This window comes from Myotis lucifugus, unplaced genomic scaffold (assembly GCF_000147115.1).
Source record: "Myotis lucifugus unplaced genomic scaffold, Myoluc2.0 scaffold_378, whole genome shotgun sequence".
NCBI lineage: Eukaryota > Metazoa > Chordata > Mammalia > Chiroptera > Vespertilionidae > Myotis > Myotis lucifugus.
In genome coordinates, this window is record NW_005871426.1 from 289,664 (window position 1) to 312,881 (window position 23,218).

At 38.6% G+C, this 23,218-nt stretch overlaps 2 protein-coding genes across 8 annotated transcripts in view; one reads left to right on the top strand and one right to left on the bottom strand.

The window, feature by feature from the left end:
- Positions 1–894: 894 nt before the first annotated feature.
- Positions 895–21,227, bottom strand: CEP57L1 (centrosomal protein 57 like 1). 5 transcript variants are annotated; one of them, XM_023765135.1, is made up of 13 exons: positions 20,584–21,227; positions 20,271–20,438; positions 18,403–18,554; positions 18,057–18,222; positions 16,450–16,629; positions 15,176–15,297; positions 11,036–11,152; positions 9,901–9,978; positions 9,180–9,266; positions 6,003–6,080; positions 5,643–5,887; positions 4,305–4,449; positions 1,804–2,022 (listed from the first exon to the last, which is right to left on the bottom strand). In XM_023765135.1, exons 3-13 carry the CDS (start codon positions 18,463–18,465, stop codon positions 1,804–1,806), a joined length of 1,500 nt encoding a protein of 499 aa, XP_023620903.1. In that variant the 5' UTR covers positions 18,466–18,554; positions 20,271–20,438; positions 20,584–21,227. The 5 variants fall into 5 exon arrangements, with proteins under 5 accessions (XP_014322556.1, XP_023620904.1, XP_023620903.1 ...); XM_006101687.3 differs by lacking the exon at positions 18,403–18,554; XM_014467070.1 differs by lacking the exons at positions 18,403–18,554; positions 20,271–20,438; positions 20,584–21,227 and adding an exon at positions 18,901–18,919 and having other exon boundaries at positions 895–2,022.
- A 114-nt stretch (positions 21,228–21,341) lies between these two features.
- Positions 21,342–23,218, top strand: part of SESN1 (sestrin 1) — a 115,871-nt gene continuing 113,994 nt past the window's right edge. For 2 of the 3 annotated variants that reach the window (XM_023765132.1, XM_023765133.1), the window contains exon 1: positions 21,373–22,053. In XM_023765132.1, the coding sequence (XP_023620900.1) occupies positions 21,775–22,053 (279 nt within the window). In that variant the 5' untranslated portion in view covers positions 21,373–21,774. Of the gene's footprint in view, positions 22,054–23,218 lie in introns of all 3 variants that reach the window. The other variant, XM_006101690.2, reaches the window with a different exon arrangement.

Genomic DNA, 23,218 nt, shown 5'->3' on the forward strand with positions numbered 1-23,218 from the left:
TTTTGCAAGAAAATTCTAAATAGAAATATTCAAGCATTCTTGAAAGTATCTTTAAAATTTTTTATGGTATTTTGTTTTAGAAATACATTTCTACAAGTAATGACTTCACTGCTGATAAACTAAATATTATATTCAGTCACTTTCTTAAGTGCATAGAAAAAGGCACTGATAGGGCTACATTGTGGTCCTGTGCTTGTTGTTGCTGCTGCTTTTTGTTCGTTTGTTTTTGCTAAATATAAACTACAGAACTCACATTATTGAGAAAGGCAAAGTAGAAAAATAGCTAAGGTGACAAAACTGAGTTTAGATGATGTACTCTGTGGGACATCTCTGGGGCTGAAGGAACTGATAGAGGGAAACACTTTTTTCTCTGCCCTTTGTTATTTTCCAGGACAATTCCAAGCATCAATCTGCCTAGCCTGTCATTTCCCCACCTCAGGTCTTCTAACCTAGTGCAGCTTCTCTTACTGAGAATGAGTCTAGTTCTCCCCAGAAAGACAATTACCCGCTTCACCTACGCACACTTTTTGGGAATTTCCTAGGACATAAAAACTGTCCTTATTAAAAATTTAAATCTTTATGAAATATGAAAAGTATTACATATGCCCTCCTCCCCCGTTAAAATTGCTTTTCCTAGCTCCCTAAGATCCTGACCAAAAATTCTTTTACATCTTAGCTTGAACATTCCCCCAGGTGTGGGCTCAATAAAGATATACCTCTAATTTTTTCCCCTTGGAATCATCATTTCTTAAACTATTACCCTATTTTCCGAGTTCTTCCCTCCTAGTTTGCCTTTCCTGTCAGCCTCCTATTTTATTTCAGCTAATGACTGCAATTCTCTAGTTGTCCTGAGGGATTCCAGTGAGAAAACAAAAAAGTTCAGAAGAGTCATACTAGCTTCCAAAGGCTCCTGGAAAGATAGGTCAACAAATGTTAATTTATTATAAAACATACAAATACACAGAAATCTTTTATAGCACCGATTTAAAAATATAAAAAATAAGAATGTACTATATTTCCTCCAACTTTTGCTGGATGAGGTAATAAAACGTCCAACTTCTTCCCATAATTTCCTATTAAAAATATGCTGGCTTTGTGGGTCCTGAAAATCACATTCTTAATTTATACTGATGAATATTATATATAATGCAAAAACTAAAAGTCGCCAAAAGCTGTAGTTATAAATAAAAGGATTTGTAAAGGAGAATGGGAATAATAGAGGAAAGCTTTTGCAGTTGGGTTGTCATCTAAAATTGAAGTAACTATGGGTTCGTATTGGTAATTGTCATAGAAACTTGGGCTAAAGGCTTCACAAAGCTTTTCCATTCCAAAAAAGAAAAACATTTCATTTCATAGCTCTAAAACAAGATAGGGAGGAAGTGCTAGGAAAGTTATAAAACCTTTCCATACTCTGTTAATTTTATATTGGTTCTTAGGGTTACAGGCCTAAATGAAAAAGTGGGACGGTACTTGAAATAGTATTTCAAATTGAAGCTCAATTTTAAATGTCATCAATCCAGTATAATTTCTCAGATTTAGCTTAAGATATCTGAAAGTGAACAATGTTTCTAAAATATGGTGAGATTAGTATTTCAGTCAATAAGAAAAAAAAAAAACCCCAGCATATCATTTATTATTTGGGACTCTTAGATCATTAGGCATTAATTAAAAAATACTACAACCTGACACATTATAGAGGCTAGAAACATAATTCAAAATTTCATAGATATATTAAGTTAAAACCACTTTAACAATATAAGATCTCATTGACAGTTCATTTAAGGTGACAGTTTTGCTATAGTGTTACTGTTCCCACATGATATCATCTCTTCTTAATTTCATTTGAAGATTATGGACTGGCGTTGGATGAAAGTTGCTGTTCTTCTGAAGAGAGTGATTTAGCAGACATTTTCTGGGGCTATATTTTATGTTCTTTAATCCTTTAGGGTTGCTATCTTCTCGTTGAATACATGAAGCTTCACTCATCTTTGAGTTTTGAACTTTTTGCTGTAGTTTGCGAACCTGGAGAGAAAAAGATCTACCATTTTAATAAAAAACATTAAAGATATAACCTATAATACATGGACTGGATTGATGGTTAAAGATTACATAAAATTAAAAAGCTCATTAAGGTCTTATTTATTGAATACCTATTAGATGCCTACTATTGTGCTAGTCAGGTAGAAATAAAGCTCCTTGTTCTCAAGACGCTCACTGCTATTATTAGTGAAAGAAAAGCATAAACATGACAGCTAGAGAATAATTCAAGCTGGGATAACTTGGAATAGGACAAAAACTGTGTATCAGAGAAGGCCAACGCAGGACAAGATCAATGTGGGCTGGAGAAGCTGAGAGAAAGGTTTGTGGAGGATATCACTTGGAGTGCGGGTGAATTTCCCGCCAAAATATAAGATGGCTCTGTCTTTTGGTTTTGTTCCATCCACCAAAAGGGTGGATTACAAACAAATATTTGGTAATACGCAGTTACAATCGGCCCGAGTTTACACGTTTCCCGCACTCCACCGCAAATCTATATGAACCGAGTTAAAGACGGCTCCCGCGGAGTACGCGCAATTCACGCGAGCCGACTTAACTCGTTTCCCGCACTCCAAGTGATATGAAATGGGTAAAAATTATAAAAGAGAGGAGAACCTTTCAGACTATATTAACAGCAAAGACTGGGTGCTAGCAATGAGCATCAAGTTTATAGAATCAAAATACATATATATTACTTAAAAGAATTCCTGAATTTAAAGTACTACTGAATGCCAGTAACAGCAACAAAAAAGTCAAGGGAATAACCTTATCTCATTAGGAGTATCTAGTAATGGTTGGACAGACAGAATTTTAAAAAAACCAAAACCTATCAACTAGCCAAACCCATTTCTTCCAAGTCCAGTCAATTATTTAGTCTATTTACTAATGCATGTCTAATTTGTACCTGATGTTCTATTTGCTAAGGCCATTTTAATTGCAGACATTAAATTTATCATGATAAAATACTTGAAAATTTATGCTGCTACAGCTATTATGGAATATAATTATTTTCACAATATAATTTATGTTCACACTGCCTAAATTAAAAAAAAATGACTACTTTTCTATTCTCTTCAAATTTCTCTTAAGGAAGTATGTTATGTAATCTTCATCCTAGCACAATCATACAAAATTTTTTACTTACTATAGCATTAAGAGCCAGTAAAGTAAAAACTTGCTTCAAAACATTCATTTCCCTCTTCCTTTCTTTTTTAAATATATTTTTATTGATTTTGGAGAGAAAGGGAGAGAGAGATGAAACATCAATGATGAGAAAGGATCATCCACCGGCTACCTCCTGCACGCTCCACTGAGGAGCCCGCAACCTGGGCATGTGCCCTGACTGGGAATTGAACCATGACCTCCTGGTTCAGAGGTCAACGCTCAACCATTGAGACATGTCAGCTGGGCCCTCTTTCTTTCTTTCTTGGCCACAGAAGAAAGGCAGTAAAATCCTGCATCCTTTATTACTGTCCTATAAAGTGGGGGAGGCTTAATTGTGAGGTTAATATATCACCAACTTATATTAATGTTGTTACACAGGCAGATGGCTACGTGACTTGAGAGTTCCTAGAAAGACTCCCTCTGCCTTCTGCTCCAGCAGTGTAATAATGCTAATATTCTCACTTGCAAAGTTATTATTTTGGGAGATAATAATGGTCCATGATTGCTCTGTTAAAATATTAAAATTATTATGCCACTCTTAGTTAAGAATTCCCATGCAAGGATAGAGTCTCCCTCACCACCTCACTACAGCACAGATACTCAGGGAATGCAGCAAAGCACAGCTTTTTTTCTGGGAAAGTGGAAATAGTGGTTATAGGATTGGGTACTGCTTAAGGAGCCAGGTTCATGTATGGTACTGAATTAGAGACCTGTCAACATAAGGGGCTTCATTAAGGAATCAGAGAAGGGAGGAATAAGGGGGAAAATGCTAAAAGGGTAACTGGAAAGGTTATAAAGCAAATTCAGCATGTACTCACTATTTTCCCAAAGACATTTCTGAATACATAACTAAATTTTCTTCCTCCGTATTCATTATCTTATCTTGGAGAGTTCTGGAGGAGGCCATGTTATTCCAATGGAACAGATGGCTCTATTCTATAATAGGCCCGAGTGACTCCTATTTATCATCTTTTCACTAAGTCATACATACAGACCTCAAATTTGGAAGGTCATACAGAGATATATACTGAATCCAGGCATATTATCCTTTTATTAAAATCTTTTTTTCTTTTTATTAAAATCTTTTACTAAAACTTTCTTACACTATCTTGATGCTTCATCAGTTTGGAAATCTGTTCTCTTTTAATTTCCATTTTCTTGACTAAATGCTCTAGTTCACATTCTATGTCTTCACAGACTGCATGGCTTTCAGTTTCCTTCATTTGATTCAGTAGCTCTTGGTGTTCTCTATGAAAGAAAAGCAAATATTAGATACATAAATTTTAGTCAGAGTTAAATATTAATCTTCAAAGACAGTCTGTGCCTATAATTAGGGCTATCTAATTGAATATATGGTAAATATAAATAGGTTCTTGTGATTTGAGATTAGATATATATAGAAATATCTTAGACTCAGGGTCTTAAAGAAGCTTAAAAAAAGTCCAAATTCTTAATGTTTATAGCTAAATGTAGCAAACTATTCTGATGTCCTTAGGTAGAGGTATTAAAGTATTCTTTTTAGTTCCAACTTTGGAATTATTAACGTAGGATCTTTGGAAGAATTCCAGCTATAGAAATATTTGCCAGAGAATTCCTTAGATAGCCTACTCAAAGAAATACTGCCAAAGGAACTAGTTACCTCTTCTATATTAGTCTTAGTTCAATTAGCTGGCTAGCCAAATCATATATTTTCTGAAATTCTATTAAATATGTATTTAAACTTGGGGCTAAAAATATGTATCCCATACAGAATTTTGTTTGCTATGGATGCTTCAACTTGTAATGCAGACTAGCCAGAGTTTAAAACAAGAGACTACATTCCTACTTGTCTAATGAAATCACTCATATCACTAAAAGATTATAAAAAACCAACACAATCTTTCTTTTGTGAGTTATAATTTAAGATCACCAGAACTCATTTGTTAGAATGACAGTAATACTGTGCTATAAGTTGAGATCTTGGGAATACAGAGACTCCTTAGATTAGATCAATAGTAATTATACAGCCCTAACCGGTTTGGCTAAGTGGATAGAGCGTCAGCCTGTGGACTGAAAGGTCCCAGGTTCGATTCCGGCCAAGGGCATGTACCTTGGTCGGGGGCACATCCCCAGTAGGAGGTGTGCAGGAGGCAGCTGATCAATGTTTCTCTTTCATCGATGTTACTAACTCTCTGTCCCTCTCCTTTCCTCTCTGTGAAAAACCAATAAAATATATTTTTTAATAAAAAAAAATAGTGATTATACACAGTTGAAAATTTAAATCCAGTAGTATCAATAAATACAATGAAAAATCAGTGACAAGAAATTTACAGATCAAAATAAGTCCAAATGACTAAGTAAGGACATCAAAAATTTGTAAGTGGCACTGCTCTTAAGACTAAGAAGGAAAATAATATCTAAATATCTTGCTATTTCTTATGGTAAAAAATAAAAATACTTACACACTCATTTGGTCCAGCTCTTCCTGCATTGCTATCAAAAGTTCAGACAAATTGTCACAAATGGAAACAGATTTTTTGGAGTGAGGAGGTACCACTTTACACTGGGAAGTTGTTCTAGTAGGCTTGTAGAGACATCTAGGCTCAGCAACTTCAGCAGGTTTCTGAAGAATCTGTGGCCCATAATGTTGCACCATCTGAAGGAGGTTTTGCACACTTGCATTTACAGAATGGCACGCTCTGGCAGGCTTTGGGGGAAAAGAAATAGCTGAGAACAATTTCAAGTGACGGATGGCATTTAAATAGAACTTACAACAAAGCAGGAGTTTTTCTGAACAAGCATCTTTATTTTTCCCCTCTCACCTTTTCAGACAACATAGGCATTGATCCAAACTTTGAATACATTTGCTGAGGTGGTCCTCTTTTTAAGCATTTAGTTTTCTAAATATTTAGAAGGGAAAAAGTAAAGAAAAATGTTTTAAAAGACATTAATGACATGAATAAATCTCAAAGCTCAAGAGTAAATAAATAATCTGATGAGAAAATAGGCAAAAAACAGAGATTTCACTGAAGAGGACATACAGATGGCAAATAAACACACGAAAAGATCCAGGGTTAGATAACTGAACTTTATATAAATAGACTTATTTTGTTTCTGTTCTTCAGCAACTTGCTTTTTCTACTCAACATTAAGTTTATGAGGTTCATTCAAATGATGTATATACCTGTGGTTCACTGCTTCTTATGGCTATAGAAGCTTTATTTGTTCTTCCTCATTTCAATGATCATTTGGACTCTTTTTGTTATTATAAACAACACTGTTATGAACATTCTGTACCTGCCTTCTGGTGTATATAAATAGGAGTTTCTGTTAGATGCTGGGCCATAGAGTTGTGCATTCTTAACTTTACAAGTTAATGTCCAAAGTGACTAGACCAATCTATGTTTTAGCCAAGTTATGATTGTTCCATATCCTTACCATAAGTGTCTTTTTTTTGTTTGCTTTGTTTTTACATTTTACTGGGAGGTCCCCTCTATCTTTAACCAGTGTCTCACAATGGCAATAGCTGGCATAGGACAGTATAATATACAGAGATTCCAAGATGGCTGCAGAGTAGCTTGGAAGCTGTGCCCACTGCTCCCAGCCCCAAATCGATTTATAACTAAATTACAGAACAATCAACCTGAAAAACCAACTGAAGGCTAGCTGACCTGAAATATAACCATGAAGTACAGAAGCCACATAGAGACTGGTAAGAAGGGTGAAAACGTGGAAAGGGATAGCCTTCTCACACAGGTGCAGGGGCCAATGAGAAGCCTGAGGAAGAACGGCTGCGGAATTCCCTCCCCTGCACTTCCAGGAGCCTGGGGTCTCAACCCCACACAAGGATCCCCAAACCAGAGCAACAGAGATGGGAAGAGGTGGTGGGAATCAGTGGGGATTCAGTGGGGATTCAGCCGGCCTGGGATACTGACCACACCCAGGAATAGAGCACCAGCTGGGAGTCACTCCCCAGGGAGGAAGGCTGGTGAGGCCAAGCTGCCACACTTGGGTCCTGCTGAGGGATCTGCTGGCTACACCCAGCAGTGACTTTAAGGGACCCTCTATTTTCTGGCGGAGATCCAGAGTAAACTGTATGACTTGGGAAAGAGGACCGTCTCCCCTACCTCCATCACACAGCTGGCTCTCCTCCCCCTACCTGTTGAGCTGCTGGGCCTGCCCAGTCCTGCTGGGTTGGTGGTGAGGGGAGGGAGCCACACAGAGCTGGGATTTTCACCTGTGTCTCCTGGGGAGGCTTCTGTCCCGGAGCCAGACGGGCAAGTGCTGGGCTGTGTGGCTACATTGCGAGGAAGCAAATCCAAGCTTCCTGCGAGTTCAGCCACCACTGCCTCGGGAAGGAGAAGTGCCCACCGATCTCCTACAGACTTGCAGGCACCACCCCCAACAGGAGACAGTGTGGATCAGCCCCGCCAAGTCCCAGATACCCCCAATGAGCTCAGTGGGGGGAAGGGAAAGTGGCTCAGAGTGGGAGCATTCAAAGTGTGAGACTCAGAGGCTACAGTCTGGGACCAGGACCAAGTGCTCAGCCCTGCCTGCGGGCTAGGCAGGCATCATTCCCAATGGGAAACTGATTTATCCCCAAGCCCAGGGCAGGTAAACTTGCTTCTGTAGAGGGGACAGCTGGGTGTAACCAAACTGAACCTCAAGTGAACCCCCCTAGGGAAGCTAGAGCTGGAGACTGGCAGAAGCTGAGGGCTTGGCTTTGAAGCAGGGGCTAAGTTTTCCTCATTTGAGTGCCTGACTGCATGATTCCCAGGTAGGGGACCCACGGGCCCTATAGAGGCTGGCCTGGGCTTTTACTAGTAGAAGCTACTTTTCTTTTCTTCATTTCTTTTACCTTACTTCTCCCTCTACCGTCATCATTTTCACGATGAATAGAAAAATTAAAAAAAATATTTCCACTAACTCATCAAAGGATGTCATAAAACACAAATATAAAAATAATTCATATTTTTTCCCCACTGGCAAATTACTTATAGCAATTTTCTATTTGCTTTTGCAGCTTCTAATCTCATTGTGCAAACAAGATACAGAACAAATATTTAAGAAAGGAAATAAGAAAAAAAAAAACAGTTTCACTGGGAAAATGCTTTAATTATTGCAGTTTGCAAATTCTCTGAAAGAAAAAAAATTATGAAAAATACAGCCAGACTATTGAATAGTAATTCTTATTTATGCAATAAAAGAGTAGCCCAAGTAAGTATAATGTTCTCTATATTACTGTATCCATAGGGTGAGCCTATGGCAGTGGCCAGAATTCTCAAAAAGCGTCTCTGCTTCCACAGCAAACGGCACACAGAAACAATAAGTAATCACACGCATGTTGAGTAAATAGTGATAATGGTCATCAAAACTGTAATTTCAGAATCATAAGATTAAAAGGGATTGAAATCTTCTTACCACTACAGATAATTAAGAAGGTTTAATACCATTTATCCGAAACATCAACTCATCTATAAAGTACTAACTTTCCAGTTCTATTTTTAGGGTAAAAAGAAAATCCCTAGAGAAATTACTTCATAGATCTATAATTTAATATTATGTAGCCTTCTCTTTTTATTGTACTCAGAGTGGGATCTATTGTGTTGTTGGCCTCTGTTGTTTTACATAGTATCACAAGATAATTTCTCTAAGAAGTTAGTACTAGGAAACGTTTGCCTTTCTAGAAACACTGGATGCTTATTGTTAGTGCACAAAGGCAGGTGATACCGCCCATTATCTGCTCCTTTTGCTTTTATTGTCAAGCAAACACAGCCAGGTTTTGTGCTCAACTGCTGTGGAGGTTTTATGGAATTTTCTATCCTTTTACCTCAAACCATCATCACTGGATTCATATTTTTATCTCCTTTTCATAATAGTATTACATGTCTTTTATTATAAGTGTCTTCAATTTTTTTGGGGGGGGGGAATGAATAGATATAAATATGAAAAGAGTGAATAAATAAGTATTAGCAAATAAAAATAAAATGTTTGCATACCTTTGAAGATTTCTTCTTTTCCTTAGGTTGTTTTGGGTTTGATACTGAAGACATTAAAATTCTATTGATTTCAAGTCCAGTTTGAAGCTACAGTATTAAAGACAAAACTTTATAAAATTGATTTTTAACAAGCTTCTTTACAATGAAAGATCAGGTCTGTTTATAAAGATAAAAATACTTTTTGGAAAAGAAAACCCCAAATACTGTTTTTGTGGTGTGAAAGTCATTAAATCTATTGGTAATTGCAATAATTTTCTGTTTATAAGAGAATTATTCATTCTCTCAACCAAATGGAAAACAATCTATGACCAGGAGTTGATATATACATGTATTTATTTATCAAAATTTCAAAACACCAAAAGGCCTTTTGGAATGCATCCCAGTATATGAATGTACTGGCTTATTGAGAATTTCAATAAACAGACAAAACTAAAGAGCTAGAAGCAGAAATTAGAGTCCAGAATTTAGGCTTCAGTTAAGAAAATAAAGGATCAGTGGTTAGAGCATCGGCCCACATACCAATGGGTCCCAGGTTTGATTCCCAGTCAAGGGCACATACCAAGCTGGAGGCAACCAATTGATGTGTCTCTCTCACATCAACTCTCTCTCCTTCCCTCCCCCTCCACTCTCTCAAAAATCAATGGAAAAATTATCCTCAGGTGAGGATTAACAACAACAAAAGAAAGTATAATTGTGATACATGATATAGTGCTCTATTTACCTCAGAAGCTTTGTCTTGAAATAGCTTACGCTGATGTTCTTCTTCCTTAAGTTTTTCCTCTAAATGTTTAATCTTGTCCTGCAAAAGAATAAAATAACTAGAGCCAACTACCCTTTGTTCCTTTTCCAAATAGAGTCCTTGGGGGGGTCTTGATTCTTAATAATTTGGCAAATTAGAGCAGAAAGTAAGAAAAAAGTAATGGCAAAAGATGGTAAGGTGTTTTTTTGGGCTTTCTTCCTATGCTCCTTGACCATAAAAACAAAGGGAAAGCAAAGAATGTACATGCATAGGCATTAACTTCCAGCAACAAAACCATAATGATGAAACTTTGAGGGATATTAAAGGTCTAGAAGGTCAAATAATTATATTCTTGCATCTCAATGTTTCACTCAAAACACAGACAAATCACAATAAATGTCCACCATGTACATACAATAAGGGCACAGTTGGAGGAGGAGGGAAGGGATAGGAAGACATCAGAAATATAAGATTAGAAATATAAGATATAGTCCTTGTTACTTAATATCTTATATTATATCCAGGAAATCAAAAGTAACACATGAAACAAACAACAAAGCAATGAATATGACTTGACCCAGACCATGTCTATACTTAGGCACATAAGTATTTCATCTTATATCCTTGGTGTGGTTCACAATAGGAGGACAACACCATTTCAAAGGAAGAGTTTCCTGAGTGTTGGAGAACTCAAGGAAAGCTTCGTAGAGAAAGCAGGACCGGAGAAAGTCCTATGGAATAAATAGGATTTTGGTGGAAAAAGAAGAGGGCATTTCAGGAAGGGACATAGGATAGGCTTAACTTAATTAACTGCAAGTGGTGAAAGACAATCTTCTCAATATTTTTTAGGTAAGTTATTTGAAATGAAAATGTTCTGTCATCTCAGAAGAAGCCAAAATTACAATTTTACATCAACAGGCAAGCTCATTCATGCTGTGACAGAATATATTAATTTTTCATCTCCATGGGCAGGAATTCATGTTTGGATTACTAAAAGTTGTTAACAAAGTTTTATAAATCTAAGATTTACTGCATATTCACATACAGAGCCAATTATGCATAATACTAAAGATTTATTACTGGCACCACTACTTCAAAGAAATAAGTGGAAGCTTACCTCAGCAGTTTTCTGAGTTGTTGTAAGTTTAAAACATTCTTTTTCTAAGAGATCAAGCTTTTCAAGTTTTGCTTGCAGCTTCATCTGATCTTGTTCTTTCTCCCTTTGAAGCTGGGTCTGGAAAGGATAAAACAAAACCTGAATTTGGCAAGTGATGCCAATGGCTCAAGAATAATACAATTTCTCAGAATTCAAAGCACAATATAAATATGTCATCAGAAACATGCATTTACATGCACCGAGTTTAGGTACAATATAAATCTGTCATAAGAAACATGTACAGCCCTGGCCAGTGTGGCTCAGTTGGTTGGCATGTCATCCTGAACATCAAAAGGTGGTGGGTTCGATTCTCAGTTGAGATGCATATGGGAGGCAACCAATCAATGTTTCTTTCTCACATCTCTCTCTCTCTTCCTTCTCTCTAAATAAACAAACAATAACAACACAAACACAGAAATGTACATACATGCACCTACTTTTACTGACAAAGGCCAAGAAAATCAATTATTTTTAAAGGAGAAATAAAATGTGCAAAAAAGATGTGCTATATTAGCACTAATGGAGCAAACACTCTGTGCATCTTTATATAACATTTCAACTAAGAAAAACATCACCAGTGAAAACTGTATTAAATAGTATTGCACACAGGGTGACCAAACCTACTCATTGAATTACCCTTTCTCTGTAACAAAGAAAAGCAGCTATCAGAGGAATAAAGCATAGAGAACATGGAGAAAAAGAAAGTTATACATATATATGCATACCTACTAGTATGTACTGTTTTGTAATGGTATTTATTACAATGCAAGATGTTAATAATAAAGGCAACTGTGAGGGGGCAAGGGGTAATAGAAAATATTCTAGAAGACAGTTTAGTAGTTTCTTATAAAGTTAAACATATACCTACCCTGTGGCTCCGCAATTCTCCTAATACATATTTACCCAAGAGAAATTAAAACATATGTCCACAGAAAAGATATGTATAAGAATGGTCATAGCAGCTTTATCTATATAATAAAAGCCTAAGCGGCCGTTATGGCAGAACGACCAGAATGACCTGTCGCTATGATGCACACTGGCCATCAGGGGGCAGATGCTCAACTCAGGAGCTGCCCCCTGGTGGTCAGTGCGCTCCCACAGGGGGAGCACCGCTCAGCCAGAAGTTGGGCTTACGGCTGGCGAGTGCAGCGGCAGTGGTGGGAGCCTCTCCTGCCTCCGCGGCAGCACTAAAGAGCAGCGAGCCGAGAAGGAGCAGCGAGCAGGTGGGCGGTAAGGAGTGAGGGATCCCTGATTGTGAGAGGGATGCCCGCCTACTGGCTTAGGTCCGATACTCGGGGGATCAGGCCTAAGCCGGCAGCCAGACATCCCCCGAGGAGTCCCGAACTGCAAGAGGGTGCAGGCCGGGCTGAGGGACCCGTCCCCTCCCAGTGCACAAATTTTGTGCTCGGGGCCTCTAGTCTATATATATATATATATATAAAAGCCTAATATGCAAAGTGTCCCCTCAGGAGTTCGACCAAATGGGAGTTTGATCACTCACATGCACTGACCACGGTGGATGGTGCGGAATGAAGGGAGGCCCCAGCCAGCAGCCGGTAGCCACATGAATTTCAAGCACTGGGCCTCTAGTTTATAATAACCCCAAACTGGAAGCAAGCCACATGTCTATCAACAGGAAAATGGGTAAACAAATTATGGCATATCTATATAATGAAATTCCACACTGCAATAAAAAGGAATGAACTACTGATACATAAAACAACATGGATGAAACTTAAAAACTTTATGCTAAAAACAAACAAATGCAGATAAAAAAGAGTATACAAAGTTCTAAGATTTTACCTTATAAAGTTCTAAGGTAAAATAAGTCAGAATAGTAATTGTCTTATTGGGAGGTAGGGAGAGAACAGAGAATAACTTTGAAGAGATGAAATAATTTCTGATGAAAATGTTTTATTATTTGACTAAGGCCCGGTGCACAAAATTTGTGCACAGGTAGGGTCCCTAGGCCTGACCGGCGATCAGGGCTGATCTGTGGGGCGACCAATGTGGTGATCGGGGCCCCCCTGCTGGCACCCACCTTAGCCAACCTGGGCCTATGGGCTGGGGGTAGCTCCTGTGTTGAGCGTCTGGCCCCTGTGGTCAGTGCACATCATAGTGACTGGTCGTTCTGCCGTTCGGTCGATTTGCATATTAGGCTTTTATTATATTATTTGATAGGGCTGTGGATTACATGAGTATATGCATTTATCAATAATCAACTATATACTTAAGATCTGTACCTCCCACTGTCTGTAGATTGTATGTCAAAACATTTTAAAAACTATTATAAGTCACTAGTCTACTATAGCTAGGATAGGAATTTCTAGGCTGTTGGGAATGTGTATGCTGAACTTTACAAGATAAAGTGGTTGCTCTTCTGGGTGTTGTATCCTCATTTATACACAGAATTGTCAGACTTTTAAATTATTTCTAATCTGTAGATATGAAGTAGTATCTTACTGTGGCTCTTTTAAATCCACCCGAGGATATGTTTTTTACTGATTTTAGAGAGAGAAACGTTGATCAGTTGCCTTCCTTACATACCCTGACCAAGGAATTGAACCCACAACCCTTTGGTGCATAGGACAATGCTCCAACCAACTGAACCACACTGACCAGGGCACAAGAGTAAGTATTTTAAAGACTGTGTCTGTTAGAGCCAGTACCTAACTGGAGCTAGTTTGCGAAAGTATTTATAGATAGTCTATTAAGTAGGCTATATCTTGTTCTTAGTGTCTTATCTCCTTTTGTCTCATTATCTCTGAAAGTTTCTCACTGTGTCAAAGTAATGTTTGTAGAAATAATTTGAAGTACCTGAGAATTATTAGCAATTCAGTATCACTTTAATACAATTTCAGGGACTAAGATTTTCTGACTTACTTTGATAACCTAGAGCAGTGATGGTGAACCTATGATACGTGTGTCAGAGGTGACACGCGAACTCATTTTTTTGGTTGATTTTTCTTTGTTAAATGGCATTTAAATATATAAAATAAATATCAAAAATATAAGTCTTTTACTATGGTTGCAAATATCAAAACATTTCTATATGTGACACGGCACCAGAGTTAAGTTAGGGTTTTTCAAAATGCTGACACGCCAAGCTCAAAAGGTTCGCCATCACTGACCTAGAGCAAAGTTGTAATCTGGGTTTTTTTCTACTGTTCACCCTTACAAAGACTGAGCACAGAGGATATACTAGGGTTCCTATTCTTGATAGGCCATGAATTCTAACTTTAATTTCCTTAACCCCAAAAGGATGGCTGTCAAAAGCATTATTGAGCCTCTCAATGGACTGTTCTGGAACCAGAAATGCACTCAGAAGGGACCTGAAATATCAGGCCTACCTCTCTGGATTAAAGTCTGCACACAGATAATACTGAATAGGTGATTTTTTTATCAACTTATTAAATCTCCAATGCCTTTGTGTATTTTTTCTTTCGATTCTGTCTTTCTTCTTAACACTTGGAGTGGGGGAAACGAGTTAAGTCGGCTCGCGTGAATTGCGCGTACTCCGCGGGAGCCGTCTTTAACTCGGTTCATATAGATTTGCGGTGGAGTGCGGGAAACGTGTAAACTCGGGCCGATTGTAACTGCGTATTACCAAATATTTGTTTGTAATCCACCCTTTTGGTGGATGGAACAAAACCAAAAGACAGAGCCATCTTATATTTTGGCGGGAAATTCACCCCACACCGGAGTGTTAATATTCTGTACAGTTTTTCTTATTTTCCTCTATAGGAAGGTTGGTCTAAATGATCTAGACTGCATCACTGTTAAGTGGAAATCTCCTATATACAACTTTATATCCTATTTTACTTAAGACTATAATGTAATATGACAATTTTCCCACAACATTAAATATTCTCTTTTTTCCTGAGGGCAAGTTTACCTTTTTTTGTGTATTTAATTTGTGTCATCTAATTTACATCTTACTTTTTTACTGAGGCATAATTAACATATCATGTTATATTAGTTTCAAGTGTACAACTTGTGATTTCATCTTTGTATACATTGTGAAATGATCCCCTCAATAAGTCCAGTACCCTCTGTCACCATAGAGACCTGAAGTTATGTTTCTTATAGAAATATGCTCACCTGCTGTTCTAGGATCATATTCTTCTCTCGCTCTACATTGAGAACCATTCTCTTTGTATATTCCAGTTGCTTCTCTAGGAGCGTACAGCGAGTCTGAGCTGAGCTTAATTGTATACTTATATCTATGAAAAAGAAAAGTAATTATGAGTCAATTAGTTGATTCTCACATAGGCCAGAGATTTGGTTACCATAAGAAATACATTATATGAATTCAACCAAGAGTTAAAAGTTCAAGACTTCGTTAGTTCTACGTACTGACTCTTCCAGAGTTATAAACATACATTTTGTGAATATTTCATTAATTATGTATCACTGGTTTAACATTATCTCTGCCTAAGGACCCAGAGAGCATACATCTGAAAGGGGAAGATGCCAGTGACTTGTGAGATGATAAGGATTCTGGCTGTCCCTGGGAAATGACACTCACTGGAAAAATAGAGGCCCCAATGTCTCTTTCCTATCAATACATTTCTTCTCTTTCAAAAACTCAGATATATGCATCCTACCATTCCCACTTTCCTCTGCTCTTGAATACAAGACAGCATGGTTCAATTCATAAGGTGAAAAACAATTTCTTTTTAATCCTTTAAGTTCTTACTTTCCTCAGCTCTTTCTTCCACTTTTGTCCAATTACCTCAGAAAAATATTTCTCCCCATTTCTTCATTCCACAAGTTGAAACACAAACTTGAACCCTGTTTTTGAGGGCAAGTGTCATGTTACAGAAAGCCACATCTTGAAGTAAAATTATATAAAGGATTTATATTCTAAATCTCTAAAACCCGTGTCCAGATGTCTTTTTCATAACTTCCACCGAACTGCCACCTACTGGTCCAATTCATCTAATTAACCACTCAAGTTTTTATTTTATATTCATTTTTATTGTTTTTATATTGCTTAATTACTAGTGTTGCCTTATGTTTTCAAATTTTAAAAACGTGTTAACTAATGCTATAAAGCATTTCAATTATGTCCAGGTTAAATTGGAGTTTGCCGGAATTCTGAAACTATTCTAATTTCTAAACACAACTTGCCTAAATACAGTTTTTCTTTTAATCTCAAAAATTTATGAACCGGGATAAAACAGATATAAAAATAAGTTCAAAGTTATATTTATTTCCTGCAAATATCAAAATGTCTGAGAACAAGGCTTCAGGGTTTGACAATATATAAAAGAATAAATATATTTGAGTAAATCTGCTTAGACTGGGCTTATTATTTTCAAATTGTAAACTTTAGTAACTCCTTGCTTCTGAGAACTACTGAATTTTCTTGCCTTTTTTCTGCTTTATCAGTTCCTGGTGGACCAGATTTCTCTCATTTGTTTCATCTTCCAAGGCCTTTTTATACTGTGCTGCTTCTCTGGATAAGGTGTTCAGGTTATCTTCAGCTTGTGTTCTTTCTAACTCCAAACGGTGAATCTTTTCTTGAAGAGTTTTTAAGGCTAAAATAAGAGCTGTTGAAAAAAAAAATTGCTTGATATTATAGATGAGAATATTTGAATACTTACAATCATATAAGTTACCAGTATATTTTTGTTAGCCAGAAAAATTTATAATACATATTTCTGATAAAAATGGAAAATAACAAAAATTCTAAAAAGGAAATTTTTTTCTAATATATCTTGTAAAAACAATATATTTGATTGCATTTAGTGATTTTTCTAGGTTTGAGAAAGCTAATGATGTAAGACTTAAAGATAATGTACAGTCTAGGAGGCATACGAATCTGAGTATGAATAAAGAAAATAAAAATATAGTACCCACTAACATAAAATTTAGGTTTAAAGTTAAAGATTCTTTTCACTTATTAATGTGTTCAGTTTTAATCAAACTACAAACATATATTATTCATTTGTCCAAGATAGTGTTAATATTCAGGACATATGAAGAACAGTTTCTTCCATTGGAAAAAAATTGTAACCTAGTGGTTTACCTGATATCAAGCTTGAAAGATTGTAAGTAGCACACATAAACTACAAAATTTTTTTTCAGTTATATTAATATCATCATGATTCAGAGAAGTTCAGAGTTATAAAATATTCAAGCATTACCTTACACTTTCTATTCAGTTATAACTTCAAACTATAAAACTAGAGATGAATAGAATATAAATAAATGTTATAAGCTATCTTTTGTATAGTTTATATCCAATTAGAAGGATGTTTGCTAGAGATTATCATTTGTTTTTTACAATTAAGATCAAGAAATTATCCTTATTGTTCTTTATATGGTACTTGTGGCTGACTCACTGGTTTGGAGTACTATTTCTTGTGGTTGTTTTATTCCACTCCATAAGGCTACCTTTATTATCGGCAACCTTTATCAAAGAATATTAAAAGACAAAGTGATAATCAGCATCTTAGAAAGTAATCTGAATCACACAAGGTATGCCTGGGGTCATAAATATTTTTCTAATTCAGTTTTAACATCCTTCTAAATTTATATTTTAAAAGTTACAATATTTGTATTTTGTAGTTACTCCAATATACTGGTTCCTCAGGAATTTTCAAGGCAATTTTGGATATATGCTACTTCTGAATTTAATCCTCAAATAAGACACAACTCTACTTAACTCACTAGCATTCTAATCATCTAGTTTAGATGGATTCCAAATCTGACCTTTTATTCTTCAAAGAATTTTCCATTTTCTAATGATGTTTTTATAATAAATCTGTGATATATGTCATCTTACAGCTGAAGCCAAAATAAAAAATGTTAAATAACTTGCGTAAGTTTACAGAAACTTTTAACAACATAATAGAAATTAGTAGTTTAAGGTTAAAAACACAATCTATTATTTTTACATAAAAATAAAACATTTTATATAACACACTTTATACCACTCCCCTATTTTTAAGTGATATTTTAATGTTAATATTACCTTGGCTATTTGGACTTTGAAGCATTTTCGGAGAGGTAACTTCAAAGTTCACAGAGTGGTGATTCCGAGGTAATTCATCATTCTGGGTGAATGATGGAGCAAAAATTCTTTCTGGAGGTTTAATATAGCTCCCTACTATACTATGCATTAATTCAGAATCCATTATCTGTAGAGAATAAACAAATTATATAGTATAGCATCACTCTTTCCTATTCGAATGACAAAAACATTAAAAGTTTAAATGAAACTTTAACATAAATACAAAAACTGTATCCTCTGGCCTTACTTGTCACAAATTTAACTATAATAATATAAGCTCAGCAATAAAGTAAAAATGAATATTTACTGTATAATCAGTATGGACAATTCTGCCTGATTTGCAATGAGCATCTGGCCCTGGAGTGAGCATATGGGTGATGTGAATTTTCTGGTTTCTCAGTTGATCATAAGTTCAGATACATCTCATCATATGAGCACCTCTTTATAAACAAAGTGATTCTAGAGTTCAAAGAGAAAATACATATTTTTAAAAGACAACACCGCTTTTAAAATATAATTTAATTCTCCAGTTGAACTCCACTGTACTAGCTTCCCAAGGGATTTTTAAGAGTAATTTTGGATATATCAATTTCTGAATGGAACCCTTAACTGAGACAGAACTCCATTTAATGCATTAGCATCCTAATGATCTAGTTTAGATGAAGAATCTAAAATGGCCGTATTTTGTCATTTAATCAGTAGCTTAGCATGTAGCAAGGCTTTCCAAATTAGACCAACTCTTCAAAACTATAAATCTGTTCAAGAATAGGTCACTTTCAGCATCCATCTGGAAAATTCACAGTACCTGTCTCTTTGTAGCTTCAAAGTGAATCAATAAACAAGAAGTCACCCCTTCCACACCGTCTATGACTGGGCTTACTGCAGTTTCCTGGAAACACCACTCCCTTCCACTTCTGGGCCTCCCCATATGCTGTTTTGGGGTCCTCTTTCCCTGACTCTCCAAGACGGGGCTCAGTGACCTTTGGAGCCACCCCAGTTATATCAGACAGCACTGTTCTTGTGGGCTCAACCATTGATTTCTCTCGGACAGGAAGGGGCTGTGTCTTTTTCACTCTTGTAATACTCAGTACCCCAAAAGGCGACATGTTTTGAAACACATCTATTCTGCAATGTGAAGAATTAAAATCTAATTTGGTTATGAGTCCACCGAAGACCTTTCTCACCACTACCCTTCCCAAAAGGAGTTATTTTAAGCCCTAGCCCCGGAGCTCAGTTGGTTAGACCACTGTCCCATAGGCCAAGGTTGTGGGTTGGATCCCTCAGGGCACAAAAAGCAACCAATGAATGCATAAATAAGTGGAACAAAGCGATGCTTCTCTCACTCTCCAAACTCAATCAAGAAACATTTTTAAAAGGAATTATTTAAAAACAACAGTACTTTGCCCTGACTGGTTTGGCTCAGTGGATAGAGCGTGGGCCTGTGGACTGAAAGGTCCCAGGTTCGATTCCGGCCAAGGGCATGTACCTGGGTTGCGGGCACATCCCCAGTAGGGAGTGTGCAGGAGGCAGCTGATGGATGTTTCTCTCTCATCGATGTTTCTAACTCTCCATCTCTCTCCCTTCCTCTCTGTAAAAAATCAATAAAATATATTTAAAAAAATAAAAACGACAGTACTTTGTAAACAAATGGTTGAATCCTTTCACTATACTACAATTGGAATATTTTTATGTGTCTTTTTTCACAAAACATCCTTTAATCCTGCAAAAATCCATATCAAGGAATACTGGGTATTCTTTGCCCCTTAGCCTCACACAACATGGATTTGACAACCCGCTTTCAAGGGCCTGCTGGGGAGGTCACTTGGCCGAGCAAACAAAGCACCGAGCACCCCGAGGCAGTATCAAAGGCGCGACTGCACAGGGATTCCCTAACCCACTCCGCACGAATCCACCAAAAAGAGCGGAGGCAGAGGCAGCGCTGCAGAGCATCCCTCTAGCCTGGACTAATGCGACCCCTCGGATTGCCTCCTTTCCTACATCTGCGCCTCCACGCGCCCTCGGATTTGGGCACCCGGACTAGTCGTTCTCACGCAGATTGCTGGAAAAAGTCCCTGGACAGCCCCAGATGGCTTCGCCTCCAAAACCTCAGAGGAAATGGAGGAAGGAAGAATCCTGTGGAGGGAAAAGTGGCAGCTTCGCCTGGGGTTCTCTCACCAAAGCGATGCTCTCAGTCAATCTCCGTGAGTGCTAACCGTTGACTCGCAGGCAGACACGGGAAACCTCGCAGTGGCTCCAGGGGGCTGTAGTTTCTGTCGCAATCAGAACGCGCCAGCAGCATCAAAACTACATTTCCCAGAAGTCAATGTAATGACGCCCTAGCTCCTGAAATAAAAGGTTTGGCGTAATTAAAGAGACCGGCACTATTTTTAGGCTAACCTTAAAATTAGATTAAGTTTCTTCCAGAAATGCATCTTTCCCTTTCCTGTTCTTGCCTTGTCTGTGAAAGTTACAGTACTTGAACTCTTACTTTTGTTTCTCCTCCAGTCCGCAGAATCCAAACGTCCAGGTACGCGGAAAACGCCCCCCCGCGGCGGACTAAATGCCGTTTAAGACGCATGCGCCCCTTTCGCCATGACGCATGCGTAGCAGCGGACAGCCGTTGGCGGCAGCGCGCGGACGAGGGTCCGGAGGTAGCCCGCGGAGGGCGGGGCTTTTTTCCAATGGCTTTGCCTCCGCGGGTCGCGTCTGCCTGGGCGGGGAAGAGGGCGCTAGGGCTGGGACGGCTCCTGGGCTCCTGGTTTGTGCCGGGCGGAGAAAGGGGAGGGACTGGGGGTGAGGACCCCATCTCCCCTCCCCGCTCCCGCCCTCTGGGGCGAGCCCCACCGATGGGGCTGGGCGAAGGGGCGGGCTCTGCGCCTCGGGCCCAGCGCCGCTGCCACCTCCGCGGCGCAACCCCGCGCTCGGGGATTGCAGGGCAGCCGGGCGTCCGTCTGGATTAGCGGGCGGTGGGCGAGGGCGCAGACGTCGGAAAAGAAACGGCATCTGCCCAAGGGCCTGGAAGCGACGGGGCGGGAGACGCCTTTTCCTCCTACGTCGCTGCCGAGACCGCAACTGCTGGAGGCTGCCGCCCCCCGGGAGCGCCTGGATCATTCGGCCGCGGCAGCGAGCGAACCGGGGTCGGCCAGCCTTGCCCGCCGGCGGCCCGCCAGCGTCCGGCCGCCGCCGAGGCGCGGGGAGGGCGGGCCTGGTGCGGAGGAGGGCGGGGCGGGAGCGCTCCCGAGAGCCCCGTGGCTGCGAGACCAAACCCCGAATGGCTGAGGGCGCTCGGCGGGTACCAGCCTTTCTGGGCAGCGCCCGGATTTGACAGCTCCGCCGCGCGAGGATCTCCGCTGACCCCGCCAGACGGCGGCCAACTCTTCGCCGCCCGGCAGAGCCAGGCGCCGCGAGGTTCCAACTTTCCAACTTGGGTTTTGGAGTCTCTGACCCGAAAAGACTGCCCCTTCGTGTAGGAAGAGACGGGGAGCTCTATCGTGTCGTTCGCTTGAAAGCCATCCATAGAAAAGGCACTCTGGTTCCACATGTCGCCCGGACGTATGTTTTCATGAAGATTGCATTTCTCTGATACTACTCTTAACATTTCTGGTTTTAAAAATACAAAGTGCTTTTGGGGACATGCTGAAAGGTGACTGAAGACGGCCAAGAGAAACCTCCGGTTGTCATGGCTGAAGGAGAGCACGAAGTGAGATGGGATGGGCTGTGCAGCAGAGATTCAGCGACCAGAGAGACAGCCCTGGAAAACATTAGGCAAGTCATTTTGAGAAAAGCCGAGTGTCTTCGTTCGGTGAAAGAGACACCTTGCCGCCCATCGGACGGGCTTTCAGATGCTGGCTCGCTGGATGGGTTGAATAAGCTTCTTGCTCATCTGCTTATGCTTTCTAAGAGGTGTCCCTTTAAAGATGTCAGAGAGAAAAGCGAGTTTATTTTGAAGAGCGTCCAGGTAAGGAAGAGAACTGTCTCTATAGTGAAATGTTACTTGCACTTAAAGTCGCTTCGTGTTTACTTCTACTAGGTTGTTATATGAACTCATTATGAGTTCACGCTACATCTTAAAATTAGAATGTCCTATAAAACATTGAATTGGGGGCCAAAATTGTACAAGATGACCTAAGGAAAAAGTAATTTTCGCATATGAGTAAACAGGTATTGTCTTTCTAGAGAGTTTTAGCAGAAACTACCTTCCTCCTGGGAAAATAAGTGAAAATTACAGTTAGTTGCAAGTGAAGACTCACTTTTCCTCTTATTTACTTTTACGTGTTGTTGGGAAGTGTAGCCGGTATGCTTTTCACGTTGCTACAAACTGTTCTGTGTGGAAAGTTTCACATTTAAAACTCTCTCAAATGATAAAGGACATTAAATGTTCCTTTGTCAGCTTGTTCAAGATAATTGGTGAAACAACTTTCTCTTGTTCTTAAAAACAAAACAAGAACCCCAGGATCTGTTCTCTAAATGCAACCTTTCTTTTAAGAATTATATAAAATAAGAAAAGCTTATGTTGTTATAAAAGCTGACATCTTCAGATTTAAAATTTGGACTCAGGTGGAATGTATGGTAGAAACACTTTTTATGGGAAATTACTCAACCAGCTTTCTCTGCGTTTGCTGAAGTTGTTTGTTTCTTTTCATTTTCACATGTGTACTCATTTAAATTGTGAGTGCAACAGGTTAAACATATTATAGTTTTCCTCCTGTTTTGTACATAATCAATTTATCCCATTTTATTGAAGATTTCTTGAAAGGGTTCTTTTTTTAGGAGAGGTTGTTCTTAAATATTAAGAATGCTCAATAGCCCTCTATACTTGTCAGTCTAAATTACTCCACATGTGCTGTTCAAAGTCATAGTGTGAGAAGTTTTTAAAATTTATAATTTACTTGTGTATACATGGAAATTAAGATAAACAGTTTTTCTATTCTGGCTTGAATTTAGTTTAAAGCAATAGAAAAATGAAGACTCTTCACAATCTTGGGATATTTCTTCTTACAATTACTTTGGAAATAATCATTATAACTCCTTTATCCAGAGTTACTAGAGAGGAATTTTCTAGAAACTTGAAGTTTACCCTTTTAAGCATCAAACGTTTTTTTTCTACCTGAGACTGCTTTTTT

Bases quoted from the DNA above. Each gene is read 5' to 3' on its own strand.
- CEP57L1 (XM_023765135.1), bottom strand. From the start codon at position 18,465: ATGCTCACTCCAGGGCCAGATGCTCATTGCAAATCAGGCAGAATTGTC. The intron at 16,630-18,056 runs GTAATATTAACA...TTTTTTCAACAG, and splicing joins TCAAAGTCCAAATAGCCAAG to CTCTTATTTTAGCCTTAAAA. The intron at 6,081-9,179 runs GTATGCAAACAT...CTAAATATTTAG, and splicing joins AAAAGAAGAAATCTTCAAAG to AAAACTAAATGCTTAAAAAG.